This window comes from Anopheles funestus, chromosome 3RL (genome assembly GCF_943734845.2).
Source record: "Anopheles funestus chromosome 3RL, idAnoFuneDA-416_04, whole genome shotgun sequence".
NCBI lineage: Eukaryota > Metazoa > Arthropoda > Insecta > Diptera > Culicidae > Anopheles > Anopheles funestus.
The window spans coordinates 7,403,389-7,417,610 of record NC_064599.1 but is presented as its reverse complement, the minus strand read 5'-3'; the positions used below and the strand labels follow the sequence as shown (position 1 = coordinate 7,417,610).

At 49.1% G+C, this 14,222-nt stretch overlaps 1 protein-coding gene across 5 annotated transcripts in view; it reads right to left on the bottom strand.

The window, feature by feature from the left end:
- The window catches only part of LOC125769870 (uncharacterized), a 29,305-nt gene that overhangs the window by 5,602 nt on the left and 9,481 nt on the right, over positions 1–14,222 (bottom strand). For 4 of the 5 annotated variants that reach the window (XM_049438820.1, XM_049438822.1, XM_049438823.1 and 1 more), the window contains 8 exons: positions 13,665–14,219; positions 12,605–13,231; positions 12,365–12,491; positions 3,726–11,885; positions 1,148–1,623; positions 822–1,076; positions 437–741; positions 151–359 (listed from right to left, as the gene is read on the bottom strand). In XM_049438820.1, coding sequence (XP_049294777.1) covers positions 151–359; positions 437–741; positions 822–1,076; positions 1,148–1,623; positions 3,726–11,885; positions 12,365–12,491; positions 12,605–13,231; positions 13,665–14,219 — 10,714 coding nt within the window. The remainder of the gene's footprint in view (positions 1–150; positions 360–436; positions 742–821; positions 1,077–1,147; positions 1,624–3,725; positions 11,886–12,364; positions 12,492–12,604; positions 13,232–13,664; positions 14,220–14,222) is intronic. The other variant, XM_049438821.1, reaches the window with a different exon arrangement.

Sequence of the window (14,222 nt, the reverse complement as noted above, 5' to 3'; positions counted from 1 at the left end):
AGCACCAGCCGAGCAGGGTATTAAGGAATGACATTCATACATTAACACACCAATGAAAATGAAGAGAAAAACAAAACATATACGTTATACGAATATAGAACGAAAAGTCTTTTCCAATATTCAAATGAGCTAATATTCACGCAAACTTACCGTTTCCGAGCGAAAAACGAACACCACCTAAAAATTCATTACTAGCCAGTCGATCGTGATCCCATATTGTAAGCTCCAGCGCTCGTTCGGACAGTTCTGCCAGAGAGACGTCTTCGTACACGAAGGTGTAGTTCCACACCGGAGAGTTCGTTCGTTTTATAACAGGCGTTTTTTGCTTTGAGCTTCGATTCTTATCCGGTAGTAAATAACTGTATTGCGACGTGTGTAAAGGATCGTGATTAGTGATACATATGAGCTCCTACAATCCGGAGATGTCATTACATACCTTTTGCAGAAAGCGTCACAGGTACCATTCGACTTAATCGGTTGCAAGTGTTTCGCTTCTTTTACCAATACGTGCAATGCACCCTTACTATGTCCGGAAAGGGTGGACGATGAGGTGGACGTTAACGAGCGAGTACTGAACTTTCGCAGATTAAGCGTACCAAATCCACTGCCCGCTGATCCACCACTACCGCCAATAACGCTCCCAGCTCCAATGATACCACCACTATCTGCATCGGCAGAGACATACTTTAAACCAACGATGATATCGCCTTTATATGCTGATAAATCTTCAAATGGTTCGCTCTAAAGGAAAACATGATAAGGGTGGTTACAACGTTATATGTTATCACAAAAAAATGTACGCGACAATGCTTTATGCTTACCCGCTCCTGAAGTTGGTACCACTGCGGTTGCGGATTGTCGAACACTTTATCCTGCAGACCCATCATCACTTCGCCGAGAAAATCGTTTCTTCCAAACATATCGGAATGCCAAACAGTAATCCAAATCGTGCGTGTTTGCAGGCTGTTCAAGCTCATATGAAACCGAAGCACCTCATCGAATACCGGATTCAGTGTGTGCTTCTTTACCTTCGTCTTTCGCTTACCGCTCTTGGATTTGTCCGGTAAAAGGTATACCTAAAAAAAGTGAATTTCCCTTGGTGGTGAGCGAATGTTTCATACCGCAGTACCAATAGCCTTATTCATACCTTCACGTAAGGATCGCTACGATTTCGTTTCGTATCGACTGCCGCCAAATCTTTGCACTGTTTCACGTGTATCTCTAGTGCACCCTGTTTATAGTTGTACTGCATACCGAATTCGATCTGTCCGCGAACCGTAACAGTACCGTAGCGACCTTCGCCGGCGCCCGAGTAAACACTCGCCATCGAGTCCGAACGTACACCTAGAGAGCTTAGACTGGCACGGTTTTGATGCAGCGCCACCAAACGATCTATATCTTCATCCGACTGTGATGGCCAATTGTCACTGGCACCGCCGGCCGAACCGACGGGCGACGAAACCATACTACCGCCCTTATGCTGCATTCCATTCGAAGGTGTCCCATCCGGTTGCCGATCGTATGTGTCACCTGCTGTCGCGCGTGAACTGCTTCCCTGTGGTTCATCTTCTCCACCGAGCGCACTTGTTGATCCTGTCAAATCCGGACTGTTGCCGGATTCCTCTGAAAAAGCAATACGAAACAATTAATAATACTGAATGATACAGCTAATGACGGGAGCGGAATTTGTAACGCTTTCTCATTGTTTACATTCGTATAATAATAATGATGGAAATAATTTCAGAACCAAACAATAACATGCAACAATCGAAACGAACGAAAACTAATGCCATCCACGGTTTTACTGGTGGCGGTCATCGAATGTCGTTTAGCCCTTTCTAGGGCTTTTTGAACCATTATTCACCAGATAGAAATCGCATAAATCACACCGGTAGGTAGCTAACCTAATTCTATTTCTCCCAATATGGCTTTGCTTTCGCGGAATGGCGAAGACAAACGCTTCCGACAGCATACGGTAAACTTTTTGCGCAGACTATTATCACCACTACTAATATCATCCAGCTCGAGTGATTCAAGAAATCGGTCCGATACTGAGCGAAAACTATCGTTCCAGCCCCAGCTAGCGTTTTTGTTCAACTTCCGTATCGTGCTTTTCTGCGACGGCGATAACGCATCATACTCCGAGATATTATTACCGGCACCACTTGAACCGTCCAGAACCGTACCAAGTTGTAGCTTGTAAGCTTCAAACGCTGCATCAACATCTTCTTCATCGTTCGCTTTTCGATTCCATGAAGCGGCCGGATAGCAGCTACAACACCGACAACAACGCAACCACGAACAACAGCATACTAAACCACTCCAACGTGACAGGACACTGCAGGAACATTTTCGATCGCTCGCGGTGGAGTTGAACTCTTTTGTTTTTAAACTTTTTCTCTTACAACAACAGCAGAAACTTAGGCTAAATTTCCACTTTCTTTTGTTGCGCTTAGTTTCCCTTCTCACGATACTGCTATGCACGGGAGTTATTTCTCTGGTGGATTTCTGTTGCACTAGAACACTCTTCGACACGCTTGCATTAGAAATATTTGATGCACTGACGGCATCTTTATCCTGTGATTTAAAATGTGTGTAACTATTCACGGTGTTTCTTTTCTTCTTTTTCCACCATTTCGATTTGCCCATTCTTTTTTTCCTGCACGCTCTAGGGAATACTTTCACTGAACATTCCTCCGAATATCTTTCCGACTAACAGATTCACATCACTTTAACATTTTTCCCGTACGATCTTGTTCCTTGAGCAATTGCAGAATTGGCTTTGTTGCGCAGGTGACTTCCCGCAATACGCGAACGTCGTCGATGGCCAACACCTACCAATTGACGATGCTACGGTGACATGCACAAGATTCGTTTACATTCCCCCCAGAACCCTCGAAAGGAGCCAAACTTCTTCATTCCACAACACAAACAGTTTGTCAACCATTGATTGACATACACATGAAGAAAGTATATCGAAGATGAACATCCAATAAGAATTACCACGGTTAAACGGTGCCCAGTACATATCACACCTATACACTGCCACTGTCCAGCTCTGAAGAATATCACAAAACAGCAGAAATGTAATTGACACGAAGGGTCAATTGCTCTTAATTGGCCAAGACCTAATAACCCAATACACTATTTAACGAGTAGCACAGTGCCGATCGACCAAAAAGCGATACAGAAAACTCCCTTACCTCAACAAACTCGTCTATATTTTGGAAAGTTTGCCACTCAAATCTAATATAATTCAATGTGGTAGATTAGGCACGTCCTGAAATAGCATTTTACAAAAAAATGGAAAGTCCTAAATTCCCAATCTATACTTCCTGAGCATGGAGTACCACAAACAATAGATAGCGCCGGCCATTTAATGAGATATAAAGAAGATCGTTTGTACGTGAGAAAAAATAAACACTTTCTAGTTAAGTTATCATGTTTCGTTAAGGACCAAGCCGAAAGCTCACGTTTAGTGGAATGTGTGGGACATTATTTAAGAAACATACTTTTAAGTTTTTTGCATACCAGATATAAAAAATCAAACTTTCTATTACAAATTATCAAAAGTTCCAACACTGTTGATTTCCTCATAAAATTCCGTTCTTTACTAAATGCGGAATATCACACAAGAACACGTTTAGCCCCACAGTCTAATCAGTATTCGTACGCTTGTTATCACTATTTTGCGCCGTTCTTAAAACATATCTACATAAACTTACCATTCGACAGGTGTTGCAAGCGACTACGCCGCTCACGTCGCGGGTACGGTGGCTGTAGACCGGGCGCAGACATGGCCCGCTTGGGTGCTGACGGAGGGCGATTGAAGCCCGGTGCACGATATCGTGCACTTTTGACATTATTCTGTAAGAAATGATACACACTTTGCGACTTTGGTCCCATACCCCCACTTGCCACTACGGTTGTCGGTTTCGCCGAAGAACTGACCGCTAACGAGCCGGTCGTCCCCGAAGATGATGAGGCGGAAGACGATGATGCTACCGATTGCATGATGGTCTGTAAGTTCGATGTCGGTAACCGGGGCAGTGAGTTAGTCGTACCGCTGGTCATCGTGTTCTGCAAGCTACGCGGAAGCGTAGATCGAGAAGCTAAGACCAGTCGATTGCTACCCCCACCTTTCATGACACCTTCATCCGAATCCGTATCCTCCTCATCAGCCGCAACGCTGGATAACCGTCGACGACTGCCTGCGGTAGAGCTTGGGGCATAATGTTGATGGTGTTGCACCAACTGCTGGTGGGGCTGCTGCAGGTTATGGTACGGTTGATTCTGCTGATACTGATGCGGTTGCTGCTGTTTCGCTTCCCACAACTTGGACGATTCGAACTCTTCCCTATCACCACCGATGCTACCGCAGCTACGAACACGATCCAGCTGTTCCTGGCTTAAATTTTGATTGTTAAACAGTAGATCGCCAGCCGATCGCCGCTTTGCAACCAGAATCGATTTTGACGACGAGGAATTGTCCAGCATGGAGAGCTTGGTGCGCGAGTCGCCATTTGCTAGTAGAGCCGATTCGAAACTTCCGCGCCAAGAGAACCGCTCGTAGTCACTGGCTTCTCCTCGTTCTTCACCAACCATATCGCTCCCGGTTCCGGAATGGTACTGATAATGTCCTTGCGATCGTTGATCGCTTAGCAACAGATCGTGGCTTTTACTTCTAGGCAGCAACATTGCGTAGGATGACGATGATGTCGATGCGCCTCCCTCGATGGTCCCTATCTCCTCCTCGTCCTCCTGTGTGCCAGCAGGTGTAGATCCGGGAGCTGTTGCTCCACCGAGCCCTATCCTCGTTCTATGATGATGATAGTGGTGTGAATGCTGACGATCATTACTCTCCGACGTACTACTGTCCTCATCATCCTCCGTTGTAGTAGCAGAAATTATCTGATGATGGTGATGATGATGATGATGGTGATGATGTCCTACCATACTTCCAATACCCGCTGATGTGTTACCGATGCCTGCACCGATACCAACACCGCCGCCAACATTACTCGCCATCGTCTGACCAGATTTCCGGTGGGCCCCTATGCGATGCTGCTTGGGGGATACACTAGCGTGCGATTCCCCGCTGCTTACTTCATGCATCAGAGCTACCAGGCGGCTACCGATATGGTGCATTACCTTTGCTATCAATGGTGGCGATGATGAACTATTCGCACCGGAAGTCGCGGCCATTCCCGGAACAGTTGATTGCATATCTACCGGTGGATCCTTGGTTTCCTTACTTGGAGACTCGTTCGAAACGACTTTCGAAAGAGACGCTACCAAACGTTGGTACACGAATGCAGTCTCCTTGCTCAGAGGCGTTTGATGGTAGGGTGGCTGCTGTTGCTGCTGCGGATGATGATGGCGATGGTGTGCCACCAGCGGTGACTCTTCCTTCTCTGACATCGCTAACGTCACTAAGCCCCCATCACCAATATCGCCTTCCTCATCCTTCCTAACGCTGCTATCGAACTTGTTAATGATCTGTCTGCAGCTTGCCGATATTTCTTCCTGCAACCCGAAAGGATTTCCTTCCGCAACGGCCGCCGCTGTCCCCTCGAGATCGGAGCTCGTGTAATCCGAAGAGTCGTACGAATCCGACCACGTGTCCTCACTACTCAGGTACTCGACGATTTCACGCACCTGCTCGTCCCTGATGCCCGGTACGGTTTTCATCAGACGTGTCAGTTCATTCTCGAAGTACACCAACTGTGGCGGTTTCGTGCGCATCCCTCGCGGGCGTGCGACCGGTGTGCTGCCACCCTGCTGAGGCGTGTTCGACCCACTGACGCCCGGTGTGGAACTGCACGAGTTTGGTAACTTTCTCGTGTTGGCCGAGGCGGCTACAAGCGATTTGAAAAATTGTCGCATCTTTGACATCATCAGATTTGTTTCCTCGTCGGAGCTCCAGTTATTGAAACTATCCTTTCGCACCAAATTTACCATGCCCGGGCCTTGGGTGCTGCTCTTAGGCGCACTGCTTGACGAACCGGGTGAAATCGGTAATCGGGATGCGTTGTAGGAAGGGATCGAATGTACTTCGGTCGAGAATCCCACATCACCACCCTCCTTGATGTCGTTCTTGTTTTCTTCCAAAATAGGTTCCACCGTTGAGGAGGAAGTTGCTTTCGATGAGGAGGCTACCGTTTGATCTTCCTTTAACAGATCATCGTTACTGCCTATGAATCCACTATCTCGACTGGTTTGCTTTCTCGAGTTCTCAATCCCTACGGGATGAAGAGAAGGACTGATCATACTAGGCAAGACACCCATCTCTCGTCCGCTAGCCACATCAAGGGAAGTTGTTTGCAATGGTGTCTTTCGGCTGTCTTCCGCTTCGGAGCAAATTCCACCGGGACCAGCATCACCAGCTATACCGTGGTGCTGTTGCTGTTGCTCTGCACGGGCTAGTGCTACATCCATCTTTTTGGTCATAAATTTCTTCTTTCGCTTCCCCATCGTATCGTACGGTGATGATTCCGATCGTTCTTGGTGGGAGTATAACGCAGTCGCTTCGTCGCAGGTGTCGGTTTCAGAGGAATGATCCACATCAGCATTCCCTCCTCCTACGGGTCCACCCCCAGAACCGGAACCACTGGCAATCATACATGCCGTATCGTACGATGAACTCGCTGACTGGCTAACGTTCGATCCGATCGATTCGTGATTATGTTCCGCATCCTTTCCGGCCAGTAGCAAATTATCAAGCGAACTGTGGGATCTTGTTGCTCCTCGTGCCCGTACAAGTCGCTTACGCCGCTGTTCCGGACTAACGTGACCTTCACTGTCACTTCCCACACTGCCACCACTTCCGTCTGACCCATTGCCGCCGCCACCGCCACCATTTCCGCCACCACCGCTCCCCCGATCCGTACTGTTATATCCCAGAAACCCTGTGAGGAAATATTTTTCCAACCGCGACGAAGCCAGATCTGCGACCGAGTCCATCCCATTGTCCTCATGGTCCCGATCGTGGCTCTCCATTGATGCACCGGACAGGCGTGCCGCCGAAGCACTTCCCGAAGCAGTACCACTACCGAGCGAATCATGCCCATCGCTACAGAGCGAGCTGCTCTCTTCCGACATTTCACTCTGATCGTCATGCATGCCGCCACCATATCCGGTTCCGCCGAAACCTTCCGTTTCACCCATAGTTCCACCAACACCCACCTTGCTGCTGGTTCCAACGTCTCCACCGAGACCGTAGAAAAAATACTTTTCCAATTCCGAAGCTGACAACCGATGGGCAGTGTCGCGTGGCCCATCCTCATCAACCCCATCGTGACCAACTTCAGACCCATGTTCACCGCGTCCTCCACCTCGACGACCGCGTCTGCGGCCCAGAACGTCCGATCCGCGCGATTCTATCTCACTATCCTCACAGCTTTCCTCGACGATCGTGTGAAGCGTAAAATCAATCGCCGTCCGATTGTAGCCGCGAAGTTCCTCCTCGCGATCGTTCGAAAACGACATTTCCTCGCTCGAATCATCCAAATCCGAATCGGTCGCTGTCGTCGTAGCGAACTCTTCCTCGTCCTGGCTAATTTCTTCAACCCATGAATCATCGTCCGCCAGTCCATCCTCTAAACAGATGACCGCCGACAGTGTACTCGAACCGGTCGTAACCGTAACATTTTCGTTCGACGTCACGTTACCGTTTCGGGTTTGCATACCACCACAATCACCGTCATCAGCATCGTCATTACCATCATTAGGGTAACGTTCCATTTCGTTACTGTACACCTGATTCGTCTCATCCGCTGAATCGAGCCTCACGAGTTGCACTGAATTACCACCGGCAGCTTTGGCAACATGATCACACTGTTGATGAGTTTCACCGACACCATCACCACTACCACCGTCCGACACGCCAACCAGCTGGCCAGCGATCGACATTTGTTGGTAAAAAGCATCACAATCACTGCTACGATCAACACTGTTCACCTGTACGTTCTCACCACGGAATCGTTCCTCATCCATGACGGGTGGTGCACACTGCACCAAGGGCGACTGCGAATTACAACCGTCCATCACTGTTCCAGCCGCGTCCAATGGCGGGTTTTTTTCGTACCCTTCCGTTGAACTCTTTCGATCACCGTCAGCAGCATCACTACGCACCAACGCAACAACAATCGGCCCTGCTGTGCTCGTGTGTTCGTGATGGTGCTGGTGCTGCCTTACACCGCTGGCACTACCCGTTTGACTTTGCCCTGGCAGACATTCTGGCAGACTTTGTAAGGGGCTAAGTGTTTCCGCTACAGCACAATGATCATCACTTGCCAAAATGCTGGAATGCTGGATATGTCTCACCGTGATCTCATTCTGTTCTTGATCGGATGGAACACAAACAACTTCTTCTGCCCCGCTGGGTACCGTTTTCGACGACGTCGTCGTCTCCGTTGTGGGGGAGGAACTTGCAACGTTTACCTGAATTTCGTTCGCCACAACACCTTCACTGGGAATGCACGATTCGTTTACAATGTTTCTTTCTTGTTCGTTGTTGCTCTTGCTTACGCTGCTATCCGTATCGCGAGCGTCATCCGTGATCATAACAAGACTCGTATACTTGTTACTGCCACCAATAGTGGTCGAACTGCTGGGCACTGCTTCCACCGTATGGGGCGTTTCGGGTGATCTTATGTCGCCCAAAGCTACCAATTCCGTATGCGTAGCTGTGGCGCCACTCACACATTCATCCGTCGCGTTACTGACGCAAGTGGCCGCATTCGCGCCGTGTGCCGGTGTTGGTGTACGTACGCGATACACACCTGTAACGCAGCTACTAATGCTATTACCTGTGTGCGGCAGCTCGTCTTGATTGTGTTGGTGGTGGTGTTCGTCGTCGTCATGTTGTGGTTTCTCTGCCACTTTTATGCTATCGTTCCGCTGCTGCTGCAGACGGTGTTCCTGCTGCTGGCAATCTGCATCACGCGCATAGCCACTCGCTTCGGGTGGTGTCTGACGAGAAACGGTACCTTTCTCTTCTAGCTGCTGCTGGTATGCGTTCGATTCACCAACATTCGCGCAACATTGGTCCACCAAAGGTTGTTCGCCGTTTGGCAGTGGGCTGCTGTCAGTTTCACCGCTTTTGCGGCTTCCCCCCATCGGTGCCGTGCATTGGACCGCGCTCTGCTGCTGATGGTGATCTACCACCATCGCCGTTACACCCGCCGTGTTCATCCGCTCCGATTGCTCCCGCACATCCAATGTTGGCCGCCTACCTACGATCGAACTATTGTACGACGGTTCGATTGACACCTCCGCACCATTTCGAACCAATTTATCGTCCAACAGCTTTGGCTGTTGCTCGTTGGCACATTCTGTCTCCTCGAAATCGGATATGTTTTTCACTCGTTTTAGCACCACAACACCACCGCCATCGTCATCACCAGCGCCGTCCTCATCCGCGTATCCACCAAGGGGTGGAAAACCTGCTACCTCACCGTAGCAACTATGCGCTCCCTCTGTTCTTATCGATTGATTGTCGCTACTGTCACTGTCGCTTGGCCCTTCGCCATCGCTACCATGTCCGGGATTGATCACCATCACAGCATTGAACCGTTTGCCACTGGTTCTCGCACCGTGGGGATAGTCATCATCATCATCATCCTCATCATCATCATCATCCTCACCATCAAAGCAACAACCATCGTCATCTTCCTGTGCAGCATCATCTAGCGCACGATGATCACGATCGAAATAGTCTCCTTCCTCGCCATCCGTATCCGTGTCAAAACTGCATTTTTCCTGCAGCGACGATGTGGAAGAGTGAGACGAACTGTAGGAGCTATTGCCACCGCTGCTCCCGGTCAAATGGAACGAATACTTTCCAACCTTGGCTTTCCGGCCCTGTTGATCGGCTGGGGTAGTATTTTCCGCTTCACTCGACGATGCACTCGACGATGACGGTGACGATCGGCCTCCCGTCTGCGCCAGGTGGTACAACAATTCGTACTGCAGGTATCCATCCTGCTCGTCTACACTGTCCGTCCTAATTTTAGAACTTTTCCTCATTTCACTACTGCAACCTTGCTCCGGTTGTGATCGATTTTCTTCGGATTTGGCCTCGGAAGCACAAGCTGCCAATTCACTGCTGGGAGGCTGTTGATTTTTCTCCATTGCTTTCACTACAGTTCCACCACCTGGCGGATACGTAATGCCTTCGACCACGGTTTTGTTATCGGTATCGGTGCCCTTATTATCACTGTTAACGCTACCATCCATATCGCTCGGTGAAGCCTCACGTCGACGCCGTTGTTGTTGTGCTCGTAAATCGATATCGTTAGTTTGCGACGATTCTGCTGAACCAGTATCGTCGTCGTCGTTGCTACCGCCGCACAACAACCGCTGGTTATCCATCGTCGCCGCAGTATCTAATCCTGCTTCGTCGGTGGCAACCAATGACGATGTTGCCGCAACACCAGCACGTACATTACTGTCCGGCGTAATCTCGCGTGCTCGGACACGACCATTTGCCGTCTTCGACTGCTCGCCAGTGACGATATTATCTTGCGCTAGAATGGGCTTCGCCAACGTTGCTGCCGTTGTAACGATATCGTTGGCTGCGTTCGTCGTAACCGGAACGGCCAGCGGGAACTCACCTGTGCGTAGTGGTGGTACAACATCACCGCGCTGTACCAGTTGTAGTGCAGTGGGTATTGCGACCGCAGGCGACGAACCTACCTCGTCGTGATCGGATGAAGTCAACGAACAACGGCTATCACTTATACCGCCATCACCAACACTATCACGACGCATTACACCGTACGGCGACGATGTAGCCGACGATGGGGTTGCTTTTTGCACATGATGCACTCTGCTGTTCGGTGCAGTCGCTTCAGAACCACTGGAACCACCACCACCAGTAGTACCGTGCCGAGCGATGCCGAATGCACGCTCCGATTCCACACCACTCTTATGCCGCACGTTGAGATGTTTGCACGTGCGCACTTTTGTGGCGTTACGCTCGTTATCGCTACTGTCGTGGCTTTCGGATGTTGCACACGCTTCTACCAAATCACGGCGTGAACTACCGAATCGGCACGCACATTTCGGATGGCTGGGAACCTTCCTGTTACCGCCTGTGCTCGTTTCCGCGTCCGCTGATCCATTTCGCACACTTGTTTCACTACTATCGGCAAACTTTTTCCACAGCTGCTGCACTAGATCCGTTCGCAGTGCGTAATCCGATGCACTCGGACCACTCATACCGGTGCTTTCTACCGGTTCGGTTGAACCGTGCATTAGCAACAGCTGCTGCTGCTGTTCGTACAGCCAGCTTTGAAAGGCCGCAATCGGTACGGGGACAGGCACTGGAACCGGTATCGGGACGTACTGCATCTGTCGCCGATTGCAACACTCACAGTGACAGAACGTGGGGGATGGTTCTGCACGATTGTCCACCTTTCGACCACCACTGGTAGCATTGTTCACCCTTGGCACACTGGTTGTGTTTTTACACTGACTATGAGCAGATCCGACACACTGCGCGGTGGCCGTTGCCATGGCAAGCATTTCGTAGAAAAAGGCACTTTTCGTTTCATCCGCACCGGGCATCATGTCTGGTTCAAAGTAATCCCAATCGCACTCATCGAGCGAAGCTGTTGCTGTGTTGTATCGGTGACGCTTTGCATGCCGCACTGCATTCGAGGACGAGGTAGAGCTGCTGTCATATTCTTCCTCCTTACTCGATGAGTCGGAACTGAAGAATACTAGCCGATACTCTTCGTAATCCGACGGCATTACACTCGAGCGGACACCCTGACCGAACGACTGCATCCGACCGGCCGCTGCTTCCGTTTCCGACGACGAATATCCTCCTAGGGTGGCCGATTCATCGGTTAATCCATCCGCACTGCTATGACACTCATCTATAGTAATCACCCGATCGTGTTTAGCAACGTACGATCGGAGCAAAAAGAACCAAACCAATGGATCGACCACAATACGATCGTGTTTGGAACGTTTATGGTTTGAACAAAAGAGAAATTGCATGAGAAACGAAGAATTATACTCGAAGATAGAGCTAGTAGCGATATTGCGCACAAATGACAATCAATTCTGTTAACACACAAAAAACCACCACATACCAACTAGACGGCGTACAGGACTGAGCAAAGCTACCCAAAACGTATGTTAGTGCTTCAAGGTAAAAACAAAGGTTAGTTCTCTGTATGCGAACTCCTACGATGCGTTAGTTGCTTCTTTTCAAAATAAACCAACCTACGGAACAACTTCCCACTATGTTAAACACTTGTAAGCGATTGTAATACTCCACACACCACGCGACCCTCTGAATCGATTGCAAGCATACCACAGGCGTAAATTAATATCTCATTGCAACACTTACGATTGGCATTTGATGATTTGCATTTGTTCTCCTCGCGACGCTGCAGCACCACCTTCTTAAAGATCACGGCCGCCGCCTCAACAGCATTTTGTATTTCCGCTTCGCCAAGTGTGGTTTTGTTATCCTTCTAGGCAGCAACGTAATCAAGGAGTAGATAAGAAGACACACACAAACACATTACTACACACGGTCCTGCAGAACAACCATTACGCAAACATGGTTTTGTTGTTACTTGCTTACCGAGGATGGTTTATACGTGAGATTGATATGCTCATCACTGCTATTATCGTCCGATTGGTGACCAGCACTTTCGGAAAAGATACCGTCGTCCAAAGATTTCGATACGTCCACGTCCTGCCCACGGCTTCCATACTTTTCCTCCATCAGCTTTGAGGCAACAATGTCAAGGCTCTTCGAGTCACGTTTCTGCAAACGTTGGCGCTGGAGAATTTGTTGAAAAGCCGATATCTTCCGTTGGCCAAATGACTGAAAGCCACCAATCGCCCCACCAACGACACTGGCAGGACCGCCGGGAATGTTACTAGCGAGCGTTGTAGCCGATCCACCGTAACCGCTGGTACGAGTATTGCTGCTGATGCTCGATTCGGTCACGATGCCTGGCGAGACCGAAGACGGACCTACGCTTCCACCACCGTCTGATGGTGTCTGGTACTGCGTATAACTGCCCGGTTGTAGGTTGGTCGTTTTCGTACTAACTGTGCCACAATCGAATGATTTTATATTTTTTCTACGTGGCGATGTTGACGATCCGATCGCTGTGGATGGTTTGTGCTGACGATCTTGCAGCTCCGTTAACGGTTTGGGTGAAGGTATTTTGCTTGAATCTAACTTCTTCGAGCTATACACCTGGCAAGCGGAAACAATAAGATAAGAGATGTAACAGATTAGTATTAGTTGAATGTTGATTGATTTAGCTATCACAAGATGATTTCGTTGTAGTGGAACACTTAGAGAGATCGATATGAGAATCTTCACACCTTTCTCGTGCTTTTGCACGTTGAAATAGATTCTGTGCCAAGTTTACTCATCTTTGACAGACTTGCAAAGCTTTCCGACATGTTGAATGTATCATTCGAGAAAGGGCTGTACAGAAAAGGTCTGTTCACAGCATACCAATATCAATCAATTTCATTTCGTTTTTAAGAAGATCCACATAAAGGGCAGGTACCCGCGCCTAACTCAACGTGTTCCAGTTCAACTTGAAATTAATCCAGAAAAGGTGATCTATCTTTACACTGCTTGAAATCGCGAAATCCCTTCGATATATATTTTGTCTTACCTGCGTATCCTTTTCCGGATGGGATAGCGAACGTCTGGTAACCGGTTTCGGTGGTTTTGCAGCGGGTGCTTCCTCCGAGATCGAGCGCATCGTTTCCGGCTTTCTCTTGACTGGTTCAGTGGGAGGTATAACAGCGCCAACATCGCCTTTATCCATAATGCCAGTGGCGCTCATCTCGTCCTGCTGGTCGTATACATCGCGTGATTTTCGGCGCGATCGTAACCTATCCTTTCGGTTTGTCATTCCAAAACCAATACCCTGCTGTGTTCCACCAACCGAATCAGGACTGGCATCGTTCGGTACGAATGGTAGTCTCTGTTGTTGCTGTTGCTGCTGCATCTGAAGAAGGTTGAACTGTTCATTCCCTCTCGCATCTTCACCGTCCTGATATCGTACATCGCCAACACCGGTCTCAATCGGGTCCAGCGAAAACTCTTGATCCTCGTCGTAAAACTCTTCGTAACCGATCGCAGTCGCGTGGTGTCCACCGGTGCCGTACAGCTCATAGCCCATCACGTCCTCCGCCATCGTTTGTTTCGCTTCGGCAAACGTTTTCTG